Source organism: Macaca mulatta, chromosome 16, assembly GCF_049350105.2.
Source record: "Macaca mulatta isolate MMU2019108-1 chromosome 16, T2T-MMU8v2.0, whole genome shotgun sequence".
Lineage (NCBI taxonomy): Eukaryota > Metazoa > Chordata > Mammalia > Primates > Cercopithecidae > Macaca > Macaca mulatta.
The window spans coordinates 20172391-20194074 of record NC_133421.1 but is presented as its reverse complement, the minus strand read 5'-3'; the positions used below and the strand labels follow the sequence as shown (position 1 = coordinate 20194074).

At 44.3% G+C, this 21684-nt stretch overlaps 1 protein-coding gene across 16 annotated transcripts in view; it reads right to left on the bottom strand.

Moving 5' to 3' along the window:
* Positions 1-21684, bottom strand: part of PRPSAP2 (phosphoribosyl pyrophosphate synthetase associated protein 2) — a 78542-nt gene that overhangs the window by 39582 nt on the left and 17276 nt on the right. For all 16 annotated transcript variants that reach the window (XM_077970493.1, XM_077970500.1, XM_077970494.1 and 13 more), the window contains 3 exons: positions 17046-17218; positions 11468-11583; positions 4595-4650 (listed from right to left, as the gene is read on the bottom strand). In XM_077970493.1, coding sequence (XP_077826619.1) covers positions 4595-4650; positions 11468-11583; positions 17046-17218 — 345 coding nt within the window. The remainder of the gene's footprint in view (positions 1-4594; positions 4651-11467; positions 11584-17045; positions 17219-21684) is intronic.

Sequence of the window (21684 nt, the reverse complement as noted above, 5' to 3'; positions counted from 1 at the left end):
TGAAACTCTGTCTCTACTAAAAATACAAAAATTAGCCAGGCGTGGTGGCACACACCTGTAATCTCAGCTACTGAAGAGGCTGAGGCAGGAGAATTGCTTGAACCCAGGAGCTGGAGGTTGCAGTGGGCCAAGATCATGTCACTGCACTTGAGCTTGGGCAACAGAGCAAGACTCTGGACTCTGTCTCAAAAATAAATAAATAAATAAATAAATAAAATATCAAATACCTAAATATAAGAGCAAAAACTAAAATCATTAGGAGACAATACAGGGGTAAATTTCATGACCTCGGATTTGGCAATGGACTCTTCTTTTTTTTTTTTTGAGACAGGATCTGGCTGTGTCAATCAGACTGGAAGGCAGTGGTGCAATCACAGCTCACTGTAACCTTGACCTCCTGGGCTCTAGCAATCCTCCCACCTCAGCCACCCAAGTAGCTAGAACCACAGATACACGCCACCACATCCAGTTAATATTTTTTTTCCCCTTAGAAATGAGGTCTCACTATATTGCCCTGGCTAGTCTCAAATTTCTGGGCTCAAGTGATCCTCCTGCCTCAGCCTCCCAAAGTGCTGAGATTACAGAAGTGAGCCACTGCACCTGGCCAATGGATTCTTAGATATGACATCAGAAGCAGAGGCAATAACAAACAAAAAACATAAACTGATTTGGGAGGCCAAGGCAGGCGGATCATGAGGTCGAGAGTTCAAGACCAGCCTGGCCAACATGGTGAAACCCCATCTCTACTAAAAATACAAAAAATTAGCCAGGTGTAGTGGCGGGCACCTGTAATCCCAGCTGCTCAGGAGGCTGAGGCAGGAGAATTACTTGTAGCCAGGAGGTAGAAGTTGCAGTGAGCCAAGACCATGCCATTGCACTCCAGCCTGGGCAACAGACCGAGACTCCGTCTCAAAAAAAAAAAAAAAAAAAGATAAATTGAACTTTGCCAATATTGAAACCTGTTTATGTGAAAGAACACTATCAAGACAGTGAAAAGACAATCTGCAGAAAGAGAGAAAATATCTGCAAATCATGTATCTAACAAGGGTTTAGTATGTAGAATATATAAAGAATGCTTATAACTCAACAAAAACACAACCCAATTATTAAAAGGGCAAAGGGTGTTAACAGGCATTTCTCCAAATATATACAAATGGCCGAAAAGCACATAAAAATATACTCAACAGCTGGGCATGGTGGCGCATACTTGTAATCCCAGCTACTCAGGAGGTTGAAGCAGGAGAATCACTTAAACCTGGGAGGCAGAGGTTGCAGTGAGCTGAGATTGTGCCACTGCACTCCAGCCTAGGCAACAGAGTGAGACTCTGTCTCAAAAAAAAAAAAAAAAAAAAAAAAAAAAATAAATATATATATATATATATATAAAATATATATATACACACACCCATCCATATATATACACACACATATACGTGTATATACATATATACACATATATATGTACCTATATATACAAACACATATATACGTATATACTCAACAGGCTGAGGAAGAAGGATTGATTGAGCCCAAGAGTTTGAGCCCAGCCTGAGCAACATAATGAGACCCTGTCTCATTAAAATAGAAAAAGATACTCAACATCATCAATCATTAGGGAAAATGCAAATGAAAACCACAATAAGGTACCATTTCACACCCACTAGGATGATTATAATGAAAAAAATCAGAGAATTAAGTGTCAGTGAGGATGCAGAGAAGTTGGAACCCTCACACTCTGCTGGTGGGAATGTAAAATGGGCAGCTGCAGTGGAAAAGAGACTGGTAGTTCCTCAAAACATAAACGAAACTGCCATATGACCCAGCAATTCCAATCCTAATATATATCCACAAGAAATGAAAAATGAAAATTTATGCCCACACAAAAACTAATCCATGAATGATCATAGGAGTACTATTCATAATAGCCAAAAGGTTAAAAAAAAAAAAGTGTCCATCAACAGATGAATGGATAAACAAACTAGCATACACATACAATGCAACATTACTCAGCCATCAAAAGGACTGAGGTACTGGCCAACCCCGGTGGCTCACGCCTGTAATCCCAGCACTCTGGGAGGTTGAGGTGGGCAGATGATGAGGTCAGGAGTTCAAGATCAGCCTGACTAACATGGTGAAACCCCATCTCTACTAAAAATACAAAAATTACCCAGGTGTGGTGGCATGCACCTGTAATTCCAGCTACTTGGGAGGCTGAGGCAGGAGAATCGCTTGAACCCAGGAGGTTGCAGTGAGCTGAGATCGCACCACTGCACTCCAGTTTGGGCAACAGAGCAAGACTCTGTCTCGAACAACAACAATAACTCTGTCTCGAACAAAAACAAAAACCACTGAGATACTACATGCTACACCACAGATGAACCTTGAAAACTGCTAAGTGAAAGAAACCAGACACAAAAGGCCACATAGTGTGGCTGCCAAGGGACAGAAGGTGAAGGGATAAGCAATGATTGCTGAATGGGTACTAGGTGTTTTTCTGGGATGACAAAAATGTTCTGAAAACAGAGCTAAGTTACACAACATTGCGAATGCACTAAATGCCAGTGAATTCTATACTTTAAAATGATTGTTTGTGTATTACATGATTTTTCATCTAAATTTTTTTAAAGCATGTATATCAGAGAAAAGTTACCAAGTAAAGTTAATTCAGCCTTTGAACAAATGTTTGAAAAAGTTATTTGAAATGTTTACCTTCTAAAATTGAATCTGTTTCTTACAATTTAATCAAATGGACAAGAGGAGACCAGGTGATACAACTTCTTGAAGGACACGTGGGTGAACACAGGCCTGGCTGGGTTGCGAAAGTCAGCCACAAGAACACAGCCATGTAATGGTTTTATCTCAAATGCCCATTTATTTTATTTAATATACTAAGTCTACATATTAAAGTGCTATTCTTAATTTATAATATCCAATGACCTATGAGAAATACTTTTGAAATCAATAGCTTACTGTATGCAAGTTCTCCTCCATCCTTCAATACTGCTAGCCCACGGGCCCAGGATGGAGGGACCCTACACTTTCTTTCATTCCACAGGACTCAACAACAATCCAGCGAACAAAGGTATTCAACTGAAAAATAACTTTAAAAGGGCTTTTTTAGAAAAAAGGCTTTATTCCTACAAGTGATTTTGTTCTTTCCCTCTCCAATTGAGTGGCTTCTCCACAAAATACTGGTATATGAAATCCTCTCACCAACATACAATTTCAAGTATGCATTAGTGACACATCAGTTACTCCAGGTTACATGTAACTCACTCTACTGACTCTCAAGGCTGCCCCTTTGGTACACCTCAGGTTGTATCAATTTTGCCAAATGTCACCTTTAACATATACAAATAACTGACCTCTCAGGTGGATAAAATTCTGTTAATCAATTTCTGAGTTCCTCAAATAAGGGGCAGTAAACAACTACAAAGTTGTCTGCTAGTACTGTAAATATTCGCCAGTACTGTAAATGCCAGACTCGAAGATTGACATGTGATTGTCAATCTGGGTCTGGGGAAAACACTAGATCGCATTCCCCAGACCTGGATTGCTTTGGTCAAGAAATATGATTGAGCCGGGCGCGGTGGCTCACGCCTGTAATCCCAGCACTTTGGGAGGCCGAGGCGGGCGGATCACAAGGTCAGGAGATCGAGACCACGGTGAAACCCCGTCTCTACTAAAAATACAAAAAATTAGCCGGGCGCGGTTGTGGGCGCCTGTAGTCCCAGCTACTCGGGAGGCTGAGGCAGGAGAATGGCGTGAACCCGGGAGGCGGAGCTTGCAGTGACCCGAGATCGCGCCACTGCACTCCAGCCTGGGCGACAGAGCGAGACTCCGTCTCAAAAAAAAAAAAAAAAAAAAGAAATATGATTGAGGTCAGGCGTGGTGGCTCATGCCTATAATCCCAGCACTTTGGGAAGCTAAGGCGGGTGGGAGCCTCAGTAGTTCAAGACTGGCCTGGACAACATGGCAAAACTCTGTTTCTACTATTAAAAATAAAAATAAAAATAAGAACAAGGCCTGGTGTGGTGGCTCACGCCTGTAATCCCAGCACTATGGGAGGCTGAGGCGGGTGGATCACCTGAAGTCAGGAGTTTGAGACCAGCCTGACCAACATGGTGAAACCCCATCTCTACTAAAAATACAAACATTAGCCAGGCATGGTGGTGCACGCCTGTAATCCCAGCTACTTGGGAGGCTGAGGCAGGAGAATCACTTGAATCCAGGAGGTGGAGGTTGTGGTGAGCCGAGATCACGCCACTACACTCCAGCTCGGGCAACAAGAGCAAAACTGCATCTCAAAAGATAAATAAAAATAATAAAAAGAAACAAAATAAAGTGTAAGTAGAAGATAACTTAAGAAATATATCTGCCAATTATACAGCGGGATTGGAAAAAAGAAGAGAGTAAATTAAAATGTTTACTTAATAAATGGAGTTGACAGAACAATCTTAAAATACCAGTCCATGGAAGAAAAATAAGAGATATCACTGGGAACCACTGAAGTTCAAACTAGAATGCCTGGAACTCATCAGGGATACAATCCTTAGAAGTAGATCCAGAAAGAGGTTGTGAGATTCCCACCTACCTCTTCGCCGATGCTGGAGACTTGGCCACGATTACTGCATTCCTGTAATCTGGGATCTGTGACAGACAAGAAGTCAGATATTACTGCATGTCGACAAAAAGGAAAATTCCAACAGACCCAAAAATGCTTGGTTAGTTGAAAGTTTTCTAAAAAAAGAAAAAGTTCAAAGTAAAATTCTTCTTTGGAAAACGAAAAAAGGAACCTGTCTACGAAAAAATATTACTAACGTGTGAGCCACACAGACTTCTTATAGGAAAAAAGCAGGGATAATTGGTGATTAGCTCATATCTCTGCCAGCAAATACTAATAATGCAGTGTAAAGATGTTTCTATATATCTAGTCAATAAGATTCCTAACTACATGTAATTTCAAAGTACAAGGATATCCAGTTCAATCTGAGTACAAGCTGTCAAATTCCAAATTAGTGCAGTTCAAACAAATGGCTATTTAACATATCGCAGTCATAACACGTTGAAGCAACCAATTTGTTAAAGGATAATCAGCCCAGCACTATTTTTAAAAAATATATTAACTATATTCTCATTGTTTTGTTTTCAATTACACCACTGAATTTTAATATGAGCAGTTAATAACATCTAGCACCATGTATAAAACAATGCCTACCATATAACAAGTACTAAATAATAACTACTTAACAAATGAACAAAAAAATGATTAATTTGAATAATCTAGTACAGTTGCAGCCAGCATAATCACATGTCTCAGCTGTATCTACAGGAAAGCCTAATTTATCCAACACTCTCAGGAAGTAAGGCAGTAAAATATATTTCCATTTCGGCACTTTCATTATTTTTGCTGGCAGTCTTTCTAAACTTTTTCATGTACTTCCTTGTCTCATCAAACATTACCAAACCCAGCCAAGAAAAGATAGAACCAAGAAAACAGTTAATAACAATTAAAGGACCTAAAAGAAAGGACTCTAACAAAAACAAGTCTATTGTCTCTATAGAGGTTAAAACGGGAAATTATATACAACAAGAAAGAACAAGTTATTATGAAAAAGAACCGCAAATAAATCTAGGAGGAGGAAGTTATTATGGTCTAAAGAAACCGAGTAGCTGGCTGGCTTAACAGTAGAATAAACACAACTTTAAGAACAAACCAGGGAAGACCAAGCCAAGGAATTTCCCCGGAATGCTATATATAAGTATGCAAAAAGTAAAATAAGTTCTTAAAAGTTACAAAGACTAGATCCAAAATTTTCAGGACTTAATAGTTCCCAAAGGAAAATAATAAAAGAAATAGAAGGGATGAAATACTTAACAGATTAAAAAAAAATTCCCAAAGATGGCCAGGCGTGGTGGCTCATGCCCACAATCCCAGCACTTTGGGAGGCCAAGGCGGGCAGAAAATCTGAGCCAAGACCAGTGTGGCCAGCATAGTGAAACCCCCTCTCTACTAAAAATGCAAAAAAAAAATTAGCCAGGCGTGGTGGTGCACACTTGTAATCCAGCTACTCAGGAGGCTGAGGCAGGACAATCATTTGAACCATTTAAAATGTCTCCAGAAAGAATTACTATGATTCTTTTCAATAAATTTTTCACTAAAAGGAAAAATTATCAAGTCGGATGTGGTGGCTCACGCTTGTAATCCCAGCACTCTGGGAGGCTGAGGTGGGTGGATGATCTGAGGTCGGGAGTTCAAGACCAGCCTGACCAACACGGAGAAACCCCCTCTCTACTACAAATACAAAATTAGTTGGGCATGGTGACCGATGCCTGTAATCCCAGCTACTCGGGAGGCTGAGGCAGGAGAATCGCTTGAACCTGGGAGGCAGAGGTTGCGGTGAGCCGAGATCGCGCCATTGCACTCCAGCCTGGGTAACAAGAGCAAAACTCCGTCTCAAAAAGAAAAAAAAGAAAAGAAAACTTATCATGTATGCAGAAAGACACAGGAAGGGACCATCAGGGTGTAATTTGATATTCATGAATCAAATATTTATCACTGGAAAAATGATACAATTCCACATTTTCTTTTTTTTTTTTTTTTTTTTTTTTTTGAGACGGAGTCTCGCTCTGTCACCCAGGCTGGAGTGCAGTGGCCGGATCTCAGCTCACTGCAAGCTCCGCCTCCCGGGTTTACGCCATTCTCCTGCCTCAGCCTCCCGAGTAGCTGGGACTACAGGCGCCCGCCACCTCGCCCGGCTAGTTTTTTGTATTTCTTAATAGAGACGGGGTTTCACCGTGTTAGCCAGGATGGTCTCGATCTCCTGACCTCGTGATCCGCCCGTCTCGGCCTCCCAAAGTGCTGGGATTACAGGCTTGAGCCACCGCGCCCGGCCACAATTCCACATTTTCTTGCAAGGCAACAATCAAATGCTTTATGAAACTTAAGAAAGGAAGATCCCTACCAGTAGGTGAAACTGTGAAAAGGACTGAACTGGAAAAGGACTGCCTGACACATCCCCAGCAATGCAGCGGAAGGCAGCAGACACTGACAGATGCCCTCAGAATAGATGGCAAAAGTTGGCCAGGCGCGGTGGCTCACACCTATAGTCCCAGCACTTTGGGAGGCCGAGGCAGGCGATCACTAGGTCAGGAGACTGAGACCATCCTGGCTAACACGGTGAAACCCGTCTCTACTAAAAATACAAAAAAATTAGCTAGGCATGGTGGTAGGTGCCTGTAGTCCCAGCTACTGGGGAGGCTGAAGCAGGAAAATGGCGTGAACCCGGGTGGCGGAGCTTGCAGTGAGCCGACATCATGTCACTACACTCTAGCCTGGGCGACAGAGCGAGACTACGTCTCAAAAAAAAAAAAAAAAAAAAAAAGATGGCAAAAGTTTCAAGGCAACGAGCATCCTAGTACCAGAATGTTCCTTCTTTTTTTTTTTTTTGAGACGGAGTCTCGCTCTGTCACCCAGGCTGGAGTGCAGTGGCCGGATCTCAGCTCACTGCAAGCTCCGCCTCCCAGGTTTACGCCATTCTCCTGCCTCAGCCTCCCGAGTAGCTGGGACTACAGGCGCCTGCCACCTCGCCCGGCTAAGTTTTTGTATTTTTAGTAGAGACGGGGTTTCACTGTGTTAGCCAGGATGGTCTTGATCTCCTGACCTCGTGATCCGCCCGTCTCGGCCTCCCAAAGTGCTGGGATTACAGGCTTGAGCCACCGCGCCCGGCCAGAATGTTCCTTCTAACTCTGGCAGAAGGTGCTTAAATTCCAGTGACAAACACAAGAGATAAAGTATGAGCTATCAGAGATGAAAGTGTCAGCATCAAAACCTGCAGAATAGGATCACTAAGTGACAAGAAGGCACGGTGCCACAGTATAATTAGCAATGTTTTCTTCTTTCTTGGTGACATAAAATAATGTAAGCTTGGACTGACAGCACCTTAGATTCAGTGAAACATGAATATCTATCCCCTGCTTTAAGAGACTCTAACACATAAAAACAAAAGAGACAAGATACATATACTATAAAAAGGCAATACAGGCCAGCTGTGGTAGCTCATGCCTGTAATACCAGTACTTTGGGAAGCTGAGGCAGGCAGATCTCTGGAGTTCAGAAGTTCAAGACCAGCCTGGCCAACACCGTGAAACGCTATCTCTACTAAAAATACAACAATTAGGCCGAGCGTGGTGGCTCATGCCTGTAATCCCAGCACTTTGGGAGGCGAAGGTGGGCAGATCACCTGAGGTTGGGAGTTCGAGACCAGCCTAACCAACATGGAGAAACCCTGTCTCTACTAAAAATACAAAATTAGCCAGGTGTGGTGGTGCATGCCTGTAATCCCAGCTACTCGGGAGGCTGAGGCAGGAGAATCGCTTGAACCCGGGAGGCGGAGGTTGCTGTGAGCCGAGATTGTGTTCCAGCCTGAGTGACAAAGAGAGACTCTGTCTCCAAAAAAAAAAAAAAAGAAAAAGCAATACGACAAAAATTCCTTTTTAACACCAAGTTCCCATACATTAATTTTTTTTTTTTTTTTTTTTTAAGACAGAATCTCATTCTGTCACCCAGGTCATGGCTTAATGCAGCCTCTACCACCTGGACAACTTCGACCTCCCAGGCTCAAGCAATCCTCCCACTTCTCGTCCTCCTGAGTAGCTGGGACTACAGGCATGCACCACCACACCTGGTTAATTTTTGTAGTTTTTGTGGAGACAGGGTTTTGCCATATTGCCAAGGATGGTCTTGAACTCCTGGACTAAACTGATGCAACCTCCTCAGCCTCTCAAAGTGCTGGGATTATAGGTGTGGGCCACCACACCCACCCCTGACTTCTTCTCAACAATGAAACTAAAATGGGGATTTTTTCAAGTAGAAGGCAGTGTCATCCTGAGGTAGAAGCCTGCACTACAGGCAATGACTAGGCTTAGGCTTCCAGCCTGACCTTGCAACCAGCACAAGGGTGCCCCAGCCTTCGTTCTTTAGGCTCACCCGCTGGGCATCCCTCAAGAGGTGCAATTGCCATTTGTGCCTTGAGACATTGGCACACAACATGCCTGTGTCTTCAATGGAAACATCCCCTAAAACCACAAGATGTCGACAGCAACCCATATAAGTCTATAGCGACTGCTCTATTTCTTCCAAAATGACAGGTTTCTCCGCATGGCTGGTTGCTAACTGAACCACGTTCAATGCTCACCCTCTCACTCTCTCTCTGCCTAAACTTCTTCATCCTTCCCTATCAAGACATTTGCCAATTTTATCTCACCATCTCTTTCAACTGAGAATAATATTCAGGTAAAATTAGGGCAGACACAGAGTTTGAGACCAGCCTGGGTAACATAGCAAGATTCTAACTCTGGAAATATATTTTTTTAATTAGCTAGGTGTGGTGGCACACCTCTAATCTCAGTTACTCAGGAGACTGAGGTGGGAGAAATCTCTTGAGCCCAGGAGTTCAAGGTTGCAGTGAGCTATCATGGCACCACAGCACTCCAGCCTGGGTGACAGAGAAAGACCCTATCTCAAAGAACAACAAAAAAAATTTTCAGGCAAAATTAAAGTCTCTATTATTTTTTGAATTTGTTAGAGTATTTTTGTTTTCTTTTTTGTTTTTGATGAGACAGAGTCTCACTCTGTCACCCAGGCAGGAGTGCCATGGCACAATCCTGGCTCACTGCAACCTCCACCTCCCAGGTTCAAGCAATTCTCCTGCCTCAGCCTCCCAAGTAACTGGGATTACAGGCGCCCACCACCATATCCAGCTAATTATGTATTTTTAGTAAAGACGGAGTTTCACCATATTGGCTAGGCTGGTCTGAACTCCTGACCTCAAGTGATCCACCCGCCTCGGACTCCCAAAGTGCTGGGATTATAGGCGTGAGCCACTGCGCCTGGACTAGAGTTTTTATGTTTCTTGTGTGTAACTTTAAAGAAAAACAAAGCAGAATATTTTACATTTTTCTCTTTCAAAAATACTTAAATTCATTTTCTCTATAAGGACTTACATCAATTGCTGAAGAATGGGGAAGCCTTGTATTCTTACCAGAAAGAAGTTCCTCAGAAACCTATAAACTGCCATCTTTTAAATAAAGTACTGTAAAAAGAAGCTCTCTAGAAAAGTTATTAAAGAGAGAAATAATTTATGTAAGAAAAACAGGCCGGGCGCGGTGGCTCAAGCCTGTAATCCCAGCACTTTGGGAGGCCGAGACGGGCGGATCACGAAGTCAGGAGATCGAGACCATCCTGGCTAACACGGTGAAACCCCGTCTCTACTAAAAAATACAAAAAACTAGCCGGGCGAGGTGGTGGGCGCCTGTAGTCCCAGCTACTCGGGAGGCTGAGGCAGGAGAATGGCGTAAACCCGGGAGGCGGAGCTTGCAGTGAGCTGAGATCCGGCCACTGCACTCCAGCCTGGGCGGCAGAGCGAGACTCCGTCTCAAAAAAACAAAACAAACAAAAAAAAGAAAAACAGCTAAGGCCCGGTGCAGTGGCTCATGCCTGTAATCCCAGTACTTTGGGAGGCCGAGGCAGGCGGATCACGAGGTCAGGAGTTCAAGACCAGCCTGGCCAACAGGCTGAAACCCCATCTCTACTAAAGATACAAAAACTTAGCCAGGGGTGGTAGTGCATGCCTGTAATCCAGCTACTCGGGAGGCTGAGGTAGGAGAATTGCTTGAACCTGGGAGGCGGAGGTTTCAGTGGGCCGAGATCACGCCATTGCACTCCCGCCTGGGCGTGACAGGGTGAGACTCCATCTCAAAAAAACAAAAAAGGAAAGAAAAACAGCTAAAAGCAAAATAGCTAAGTACAATATCAATTAACATTTTTAAAGCTTTCTTAAATAGCAAGTCACAAAAATGCTAACTCATATCAAAGAAAAACAAATGTAACCCCAGGATTGAAGGGTGGTAATAAACCACATTAATAGAATGAAGGGAAAAAACATGATCATCTCCACTGATACAGAAAAAGCATTGGATAAATTCAACACTGCTTCGGGACAGTGGTTCCCTAGGGTGTAAGGAGGCAGGGGAGAGGAGAGAGAAGGAGCCCACGAGCAGCTCTAAGTCATTCTGGTGATTCTAGTTTTCCTGCTGGGAGGGGGGGATCATGGACGCTGACTATTATAACTAGGTGGACAGACAGACAGGATGGATAGATGGATATATAAAACAGAACCAGGACCAAGCATAGACTAGTAATGAGAGTGAATTACTCATTACAATCATATCTAGTCCAATTCTAGGTACTTGAGGTCCAAAAGAAAAAGCAATTTTAAGAGCTTAAGTAAAGAAACAAACTGCAGATTCAGAATTCTAAAATATGCTGGATTATATCTATAAAGTATAATGGTACTTTAGGTAGAATACACCACCTTTTAACCCTTTAGGGATATCCTAAGGAAATGGAAATACATCTTTCAACCTTAATCAGAATTTTAAAATAAAAAAGTTTGAGCTAGCTCACCTCTTCTTGAATATACTGTAATAAGAAGGGAGATGCTCTTAAATTGTCAACAGGAATATTGAAGAAGCCCTGAATTTCCTTCTGGTGTAAATCCATAGTAATAAGATGAGTTAGACCTTTGAAAATAAAGCAGACACAAGCAATAAATAGTTTTCTTTTCTTTTTTTTTAAGATGGGATCTCACTCTGTTACCCAGGCTGCAGTGCAGTAGCATGATAATAGCTAACTGCAGCCTTGAACTCCCAGGCTCAAGCAATCCTCTCACCTCGGCCTTGAAAGTAGCTGGGAATACAGGTGCATGCCACCACGCCCAGCTAATTCTGTATTTTTAGTAGAGATGGGGTTTCATCATATTGGCCAGGCTGGTCTTGAACTCCTGACCTCAAGTAATCCTCCTGCCTCAGCCTCCCGAAGTGCTGGGAATAGAGGCATGAGCCACTGCACCCAGCCTATAAATAGTTTAAAAACAAGTTGCACTGTACGAAATAGGTACTACATAAAATACTATATATAACAAGTTACTATTAAAAAATTGTTCTCTGGCGGGGTGCTGTGGCTCACACCTGTAATCCCAGCACTTTGGGAGGGCGAGGCAGGCAGATCACAAGGTCAGGAGTTCAAGACCAGCATGACCAATATGAAGAAACGCTGTCTCTACTAAAAATGCAAAAATTAGCTGGGTGTGGTGGCGTGTGCCTATAGTCCCAGCTACTTGGGAGGCTGAGGCAGAAGAATCACTTGAACCCGGGAGGCAGAGGTTGCAGTGGGCCACAATCGTGCCACTGCACTCCAGCCTGGGTGACATAGTGAGACTCTGTCTCAAAAAAAAAAAAAATTGGTCTCATGATCAGGCACCGTGGCTCACACCTGTAATCCCAGCACTTTGGAAGGCCAAGGCTGACAAACTGCTTGAGCTCAGGAGTTTGAGACCAGCCTGGGCAACATGGCAAAATCCTGTCTCTACAAAAACTACAAAAATTAGCCAGGTTAGGCCGGGCGCGGTGGCTCAAGCCTGTAATCCCAGCACTTTGGGAGGCCGAGGCGGGCGGATCACAAGGTCAGGAGATCGAGACCACAGTGAAACCCCGTCTCTACTAAAAATACAAAAAATTAGCCGGGCGCGGTGGCGGGCGCCTGTAGTCCCAGCTACTCAGGAGGCTGAGGCAGGAGAATGGCGGGAACCCGGGAGGCGGAGCTTGCAGTGAGCCGAGATCGCGCCACTGCACTCCAGCCTGGGCAACAGCGTGAGACTCCGTCTCAAAAAAAAACAAAAAACAAAAAAAAAAATTAGCCAGGCATAGTGGTGCACGCCTGTAGTCCCAGCTACTCAGGAGGCTAAGGTGGGAGAATCACTTCAGTCCAGAAGGTCAGGGCTGCAAGTGGGCTGAGATCAAGCCACTGCATTCCAGTCTGGGTGATAGAGTGAGACCTTGTCTCAAAAAAAGAAAAAATAAGGCTGGGCACAGTGGTTCACACCTGTAATCCCAGCACTTTGGGAGGCTGAGGCGGGTAGATCACCTGAAGGCAGAATTGGGGATCAGCCTGGCCAACATGGTGAAACCTTGTCTCTACTAAAAATACAAAAATTAGCCAGGCATGGTGGCGTATGCCCATAATCCCAGCTACTCAGGAGGCTGAGGCAGGAGAATCACTTGAACCTGGGGGGCTGAGGTTGCAGTGAGCCAAGATTGCACCATTTCATTCCAGCCTGGGCGAAAGGGGGAGGCTCGGTCTCAAAAAAAAAAAAAAAAAAAATTGCTCTACCATCAAAAAAACTCAGCACTTGTATTTTTCAGAATTTTATTTATTTATTTATTTATTTTTTAGTACTGTGAGATGCCTGATTTTCATATCAATTTAAAGTTTTGGCCAGGTGCAGTGGCTCACAGCTGTAATCCTAGCACTTTGGGAGGCCGAGGCAGGAGGATCACCTGAGGTCAGGAGTTCAAGACCAGCCTGGCCAACATGGTGAAACCCCGTCTCTACTAAAAATACAAAAATTAGCCAAGTGTGGTGGCAAGTACCTGTAATCTCAGCTACTAGGGAGGCTGAGGCAGGAGAATCACTTGAACCCGGAAGGTGGAGGTTGCAGTGAGCTGAGATCATGCCACTGCACTCTGGCCTGGGCGACAGAGTGAGACTCCATCTCAAAATAAATAAATAAATAAATAAATAGTAGTCATGACATAACAAAGATAATAGTAATACAGAAGAGTCTTTAAAATTTCTATTAGAGCAGATCATATCTTCTTGAAGTTTCTTTAACAGGCATGGCAAAGCCCAATCTTAAGATAACAAGTCAGCCGGGTGTGGTGGCTCGTGCCTGTAATCCCAGTACTTTGGGAGGCCGAGGCAGGAGTATCATTTGAGCCCAGGTGTTTGAAAATGGCCTGGGGAACATGGTGAGACTCCATTTATACTAAAAATACAAAAAACTAGTCAGGTATGGTGGTGCATGCCTGTAGTCCCCAGTTACTCTGGAGGCTGAGGTGGGAGGATCACTTGAACCCAGGAGGTCAAGGCTACCTCCTGGTAGTGAGCAGTGGTGATCACACCACTGCACCCCAGCCCGGGCAACAGGACTGAGATCCGCAGGAAAAAAAAAAAAAAAGAAATTAAGACAAACTGCACCAGCCTGGAAATTGGAGAAAACAGAAAATCTTCACTGTCTTTGTAACGATCACCAGAAAAGTGTAAGGAAAATTCAATATGAAAAATTGTTTAAAGCATTAACTTGCCCAAAAGAACAGGAAGTAAGCCTGGTGGCCCATCAAGCAAGGCTGGAAGAGAAGATAGCCCTTTCCTGAAGATTCAGCAGGCAAGCCTGCTCCCCTCACCAGCTGCCTGTCATGGTGTTTATGATGGGGTAGTCTCCTGACGTTGCTTCGGTTTGAGTTTTTAAATTTTTTTTTTTTTTTTTTGAGATGGAGTTTTGCTCTTGTTGCCCAGGTCGGAGTGCAAAGGTGGGATCTCGGCTCACCACAACCTCCACCTCCTGGGTTCAAGTGATTCTCCTGCCTCAGCCTCCCAAGTAGCTGGGATTATAGGCATGCGCCACCACACCTGGCTAATTTGGTATTTTTAGTAGAGACAGGGTTTCTCCACGTTGGTCAGGCTGCTCTCGAACTCCCAACCTCAGGTGATCTGTCCACCTTGGCCTCCCAAAGTATGAGGATTACAGGTGTGAGTCACCGCACCCTGCCTAGTTTTTAAATTTTTGTTTTACGTTTGCCTTTATTGAAAAAATATCTTAAAAAGTTTATTCTGGGCTGGGCATGGTGGCTCACGCCTGTAATCCCAGCACTCTGGGAGGCCAAAGAAGGTGGACCACCTGAGGTCAAGAGTTCAAGACCAGCCTGGCCAACACGGTGAAACCTCATCTTTACTAAAAATACAAAAACTAGCCAGGCATGGTGGCGGGTGCCAGTAATCCCAGCTACTTGGGAGGCTGAGGCAGGTGAATTGCTTGAACCCAGGAAGCGGAGGTTGTGGTGAGCCAAGATCGCACTACTGCACTCCAACCTGGATGACAGAGTGAGACTGACTCAAAAATAAAAAATAAAAATAATAATAATTAGACGGGCATGGTGGTGTGTGCCTGTAATCCCAGCTACTCGGGGAGCTGAGGCAGGAGAACTGCTTGAACCCAGGTGGTGGAGGTTGCAGTGAACCAAGATCAAACCTCTGCACTCTAGCCCGGGCAACAGAGCAAGACTCCATCTCAAAAAACAAACAAACAAAAGAAGGCTTATTCTACAATAAGTACCTGTGTTAAAATGCAGTGATATGGGGACTTCTATTCACTCTGTGAAATGCTCCGTGATACGTACTTTCTAACATTGTATACATTCAGGCTGGGTGTGGTGGCTTGTGCCTGTAATCCCAGCACTCTAGGAGCCCAAGGCAAGTGGATCACTTGAGGTCAGGAGTTCGAGACCAGCCTGGCCAACACAGCAAAACCCCATCTCTACTAAAAATACAAAAATTATCCCAGTTTTAGTGCAGCTTGGGAGGCTGCTAATTAGGAAGATGGCAGTGACTGTAGGCTGGGTTGCCAGAAAATATGGTGGCCTAGTCTTATTATTCAGGTGGGGTACTTAGAAAACCTGAAGAGTACCCAAATTGGATTGTGTTTTAATGGACAATGGCTGTATTTTTTCCATGTTAGCAGGATCCTAATGAAAGCACCTGTTATTTTTAAGTTTCTAAGGGTCTAGTTGTTCAGAATCCCCCAGGATATTTCCTTAACCTCACTCAGTCACATTACAGGAGCCAGTGTAGCTGTGGAATTATCTTAGGAACTCAAGCTTCTAAAACTATCCATGTAGTCAAATCTGGGGGAAAAGCAAACACAAATAAAATATATTTTTTATATTCATTAATAAAAAAAAAATACAAAAATTAGCCAGGTGTGGTGGCAGGCGCCTGTAGTCCCAGCTACTCGAGAAGCTAAGGTACAAGAATCGCTTGAACCCAGGAGGCAGAGGTTGCAGTGAGTCAAGGCAGCACCAGCACTCCAGCCTGGGCAACAGAACAAGACTCCGTCTCAAAAAAAATAAACAAAATAGAATAAAAATTAAAATAAAAAATAAAATCATAGGCCAGGTACAGTGGCTCACACCTGTAATCCCAGCACTTTGGGAGGCCCAGGCGGGCGGATCACCTGAGGTTAGGAGTTCGAGACCAGCCTGACCAACATGGAGAAACCCCGTCTCTACTAAAAATACAAAACTAGCCGAGCACGGTGGCGCATGCCTGTAATCCCAGCTACTCAGGAGGCTGAGGCAGGAGAATTGCTTGAACCCGGGAGGCGGAAGTTGCAGTGAGCTGAGACTGCATCATTGCACTCCAGCCTGGGCAACAGGAGTGAAACTCCATCTCTAAATAAATAAATAAAATAAAATCATATACACTTATACAAGTGTGCAAACACACACAAATGTATTGACACACATACACAGTAACAACTATGAAGGTTAATTAGAAACACAGGAAAAATACTTAGGATGTTACCTGAAAATGCCTAACACAGAATAATATATATCTTTTCCAATATATGCCTTTCTAGGCAGGCATGGTGGTATATGCCTGTAGTTCCAACTGCACAGGAGGATCACTTGAGCCCAGGAGTTCAAAGATCATCCCACATAGCTTCCCAACGCACTGGGATTACAGGCATGAGCCACTGCGCCCAGCCTTTACTTTGATATTTCCAAGGTAAAAATAAAACTCCAGCAGGGTGTGGTGGTTCATTACTATAATCTCAGCACTCTGGGAGGCTGAAGCAGAAGGATCCCTTGAGGCCAGCAGTTCAAAACCAGCCTGGACAACATAGTAAGACCCCATATCTACAAAAAATTTAAAAATTAGCAGGCAGAGTGGTGTGTGCCTATAATCCTAGCTACTTGGGAGGCTCTGGTGGACTGCTTGACCCCAGGAATTCAAGTTGCAGTTAGCTATGATCATGCCACTGCACTCCAGCCTGGGTGACAAGGCAAGACCCTGTCTTGAAAGAGATAGAATGAATAAATAAAGTTTCCAGGCTCCCAATTAATTGTGAAACATCTGCCACTCTTACCAGCTTTGCACATCATGGAAGCCAGCAATTTAGAGACAATAGAGCCTCTTTTTCTCATCTTGCACTGCTTGCTGTAAGGAAAGTAAGGTATCACGCCGATGATGCTCTTGGCACAAGAGGTCTTACATGCATACACCATGATCAGGAGCTCCATGATGGTGGTGTTCACATCCCTGTAACCAAGACACAGTAAATCTCATCAAGGGATCTACAATACAGTATTCCCTGTTCCAAAAAGTGTCAGCAGTGTGTTACTCATGCCTTTACATAACCCAAGGTGCAAGGAGGAAAAAAACCAACCAATAAATTTCTCTTTTCTCAGGCCTCCATAAGATCCCCCACCATCCGCTCTCAACTGACGACCCTACTTAAATACTCTGTTAGAGGAGCATGTCCACAAACTCCCACTATGTGCATCTGTGCCCCAGGAGTCAGCCTGCCCTCAGTCATCAGTCAGAGGAAATTGCCACGCCAGTGGCCCTAAAATTAATACCTCCAAATGGCACACCTATGTCAGCAATTCTCCCTCCTCTCCTGCCTTCAGCACTGATTACCCATTGGCCACAAACATTCTGTTACTTCTATTAATGCGACTCACAACAATTCTTCTCTCTGATCCCCTTTGCTGTACATCTCAAGAGAGTCATCTACACTATCTCCAACTTATCTACTCTCATTCTCTCCCAGATAGTCCAGTGAAGCTTTGTTTTCATAAAGGTCATCAGTGGCCTCCATGCAGCCACATCCACGTCCACGGTCACTTGGCTTCCGGAATGCCCCTCTCTGGTCTCTTCCTTCCACCCTTGGTTTCTTTTGCTAGTTTTTCTCTCCAGCCTCATGTCCCAGGACTTGCTCATGTGTCCTCTCCTTCTGTTTCCTCTTGTCCTTTGGGCTTCTCATCTAATTTCACAACTTCATAGATGGTGGCAACTCTCAAATTTACAACTCCAGTCCAAACTTGATGATCTGCCCCTCCCCTCCCGCCCGGCCACACCTGGCCCTGGTCAGTCCTCCCACAGGCAGCTCACACCACTAAGGGCCTTGCTCTGGGTGTTCCCACTGCCTGCAATGCCTTCCTCCCCACCTAGTCTCTCCCTCAACTTCTCTGGTCTTTGTTCAAATGTCACCTCCCCAATGAGGCCTACCCTGTCTGCCTCGCTCTGCCCTCTTGCCACCATCATCTCACCATGCTGTCTTTTTTTTTTTCCAAATCACTCATCACCTTCTAGATAATCTATTTATTTATTATGCTCACTGTATGTCTTCCTCCACTGGAATATAAACTCCACAAGGACAAGGATCTTTCTCTGTTTTAATCATGGAGGCATCTCGAATATGTGTAACTAACTGTAACTCGCATATTGTAGACATTCAAAATAAGTATTTGTTAACGACAGGAGTGAATGGAAACACAGAACATTTGGGTGAGTAGGTTCTCTGTCACTATCCAACAAGTCTGACATCTGATGAGTTAAAAGAGACTTTCACCCTGTGTTAATTCACTTAGGGAAAAAAAAAAGATTTTCAGAAAAGTATTCTATGGGAAGGATAAGAGTGGAGGAACTGACAGTGAAGGTAAAGACACCCCAAGGCTCCAAACCACACTCCAAGGAGCACCATTGTTCTGTGAGCTGGAGCAAGTCTTTCTATTACTGAACTCAAATAAGGAAAGTCTTGTTTGAAATACAGGAAAACTTCAGTAAATGGATGGAATTTTCTTAATTTTAAATTTCTACTTTATTTTCAGTGCTACCACTAATCTGAAGTAAAACAGAGTATAAGATGTATCTGACCACACTAAATCTTTTTTCTTTTTTTGAGACGGAGTTTTGTTCTTGTTGTCCAGGCTGGAGTGCAATGGCACGATCTCGGCTCACCGCAACCTCTGCCTCCCAGGTTCACACAATTCTCCTGCTTCAGCCTCCCAAGTAGCTGGGATTACAGGCATGTGCCACCATGCCCAGCTAATTTTGCATTTTTAGTAGAGACAGGGTTTCTCCATGTTGGTCAGGCTGCTCTCGAACTCCCGACCTCAGGTGATCTGCCTGCCTGGGCCTCCCAAAGTGGTGGGATTACAGGCTTTTTTTTTTTTGGAGACAGAGTCTCACTCTATCACCCAGCTTGGAGTACAGTGGTGCAATCTTGGCTCATTGCACTCTCCGTCTCCTGGGTTCAAGTGATTCTCATGTCTCAGCCTCCCAAGTAGCTGGAATTACAAGCGCACATCACCATGCCCAGCTAATTTTTGTATTTTTAGTAGAGACGGGGTTTCACCATGTTGGCCAGGCTGGTCTTGAACTCCTGATCCACCCATCTCGGCCTTCCAAAGTGCTGGGATTACAGGTGTAAGCCACCTCACCCAGTCTTTTTTTTTTTTTTTTTCTTTGAGATGGAGCCTCGTTCCATTCCCAGGCTGGAATGCAGTAGCGCAATCTCAGCTCACTACAACCTCTGCCTCCCGGGTTCAAGCAATTCTCGTGCCTCAGCCACCTGAGTAGCTGGGACTACAGGCCCTCATGACTATGCCCAGCTAATTTTTTGTATTTTTAGTAGAGACAGGGTTTCACCATGTTGGCCAGGCTGGTCTCAAACTCCTGGCCTCAACTGATATGCCCACTTTGACCTCCCAAAGTGCTAGGATTACAGGCATGAGCCACCACATCTGGCCCTCAACACTAAATGTTATTTCATGGTATTTCACAAAGAAGACCATGAGGTCCAGACTCTACAACATGGACAAGACTGAGAACCCGAGTTAACACAAGCTTACGTCAGGTATGGAACAATGCAAAATGAGAGAGAGAGAGAAAATGAAAGGGGTGCTGAGTGGTTCCGATTACAGGAATATGAAACTGACAAAAGGCAGAGGCACAGGATAAGTATTGAAATGTACAAAAATAAAGAACCAGAAGGACTTGAAAATGAGAAGGATCAGCAGTCACCCTTCTGAAGTCCTAAATTCTAAGTCCAAGGGGGGCCCTCAATGCCTACTCATCTACTTGGGTAATCCACACAACCTTTGTGCATTTATCCAATGGAATCACACTTGTCTGTAAGGAGATAAAAGTACCACAGACACAGAAACCAAGGAGCCAGAAGCAGTGTAAGTTGTTCTGGGCCCACACCTTCCCTGCCCTGATGCTGGAGGTGAAGGGTTAAGATGTGGGCACAGGGGAGTCCTCCACTTCCACCCTGGTTTGGCGGCAGACCTGGGAAAGAGGACAGCAGCAGCAGGGGCAATTAGCACTCAGCGCCTCCACCTCCAGCTCTGCTGAGAATCCTGGGTGTCACAGCAGAAGGTGAAGCCAGGGCACCGTGGCAAAGGCCCTCCACAACATCTCTCCTTCAGAGCACACCCGTTTGCCAGGGCACTGGGATGCAAGGACAGGTCTCCCCCACCACTCCTCTTCCCAGGAGAGATGGGGGTTTTGTGACTTCATCCCAATGAACCAAAGACAAGGACAGAAAACGTTCAAAATTTAGGTGAAAAAATGTGTGTTCTAAGACTAAAGTCTCCCGAAATTTCCCTCTTCTTCTCTTTTCGTTGGTATTTATTATATATGTATATATACAAATTAAGCATGCAGCAACTTTTGGACTCTCTAAGCTAAAAAATAATGCACTAGGTCGGGCACGGTGGCTCATGCCTGTAATCCCAGCACTTTGGGAGGCCACGGCAGGCAGATCACGAGGTCAGGAGATCAAGACCATCCTGGCTAACATGGTGAAATCCCGTCTTTACTAAAAATACAAAAAAATTAGCCGGGCCTGGCGGCGTGCACCTGTAGTCCCAGCTGCTGGGGAGGCTGAGGCAGGAGAATGGTGTGAACCCAGGAGGTGGAGCTTGCAGTGAGCCGAGATTGCACCGCTGCACTCCAGCCTGGGTGACAGAGCAAGACTCTGACTCAAAAAAAAAAAAAAAATTATGCACTAGACAAACTGATTTCTAGACATTAAAAATTGTTCTGAGTGAAGAACTTCATACACAGAAGCGTATGGGGACATTTGTGGACAAACACACAATGGAAAGTGGGGCTTTAAGGCCAGGTGTGATAGGCTCACTTTCTATATTGCTGGAATCCCAGCAATACAGGAGGTCCAGGCAGGAGGATCACTTGAGGTCAAAAGTTTGAGACCAGCTGGGCAATATAGTGAGACCTCCATCTCTACAAGAAATGAAAAAATTACGTGAGCATGCTGGTGCATGCCTGTAGTCCCAGCTACTTGGGAGGCTGAGGCAGGAGGATAGTTTGAGCCCAGGAGTTTGAGGCTGTAGTGAGCTATGATCTCACCACTGCACTCCAGCCTGGACAACAGATCTAGACCTTATCTCTAAGAGGAAAAAAAAAGAAAAAAAAAGTAGGGCTCCATGTGATCACCCTCCCTTTCAGAGTGCCAGAGATAGCCTTACCGCACTGAACCTTCTATACCCAGCTTAAACATATGTGACCAAACAATTTCCAGAACACAGGTATATCAAAGGTCACACCAGACAGGAACACACATTCCTTCAGTACAGTCTTTTATCCTCTCAGCTAATTTAATTTATGGAACAAAACAGTAAGTAATGATCACTTTTATATGCAATAAAAGCTTAAAAGAACCCTAACTAAGAAAGCTCTCCTCCCCTAGCCTCTGT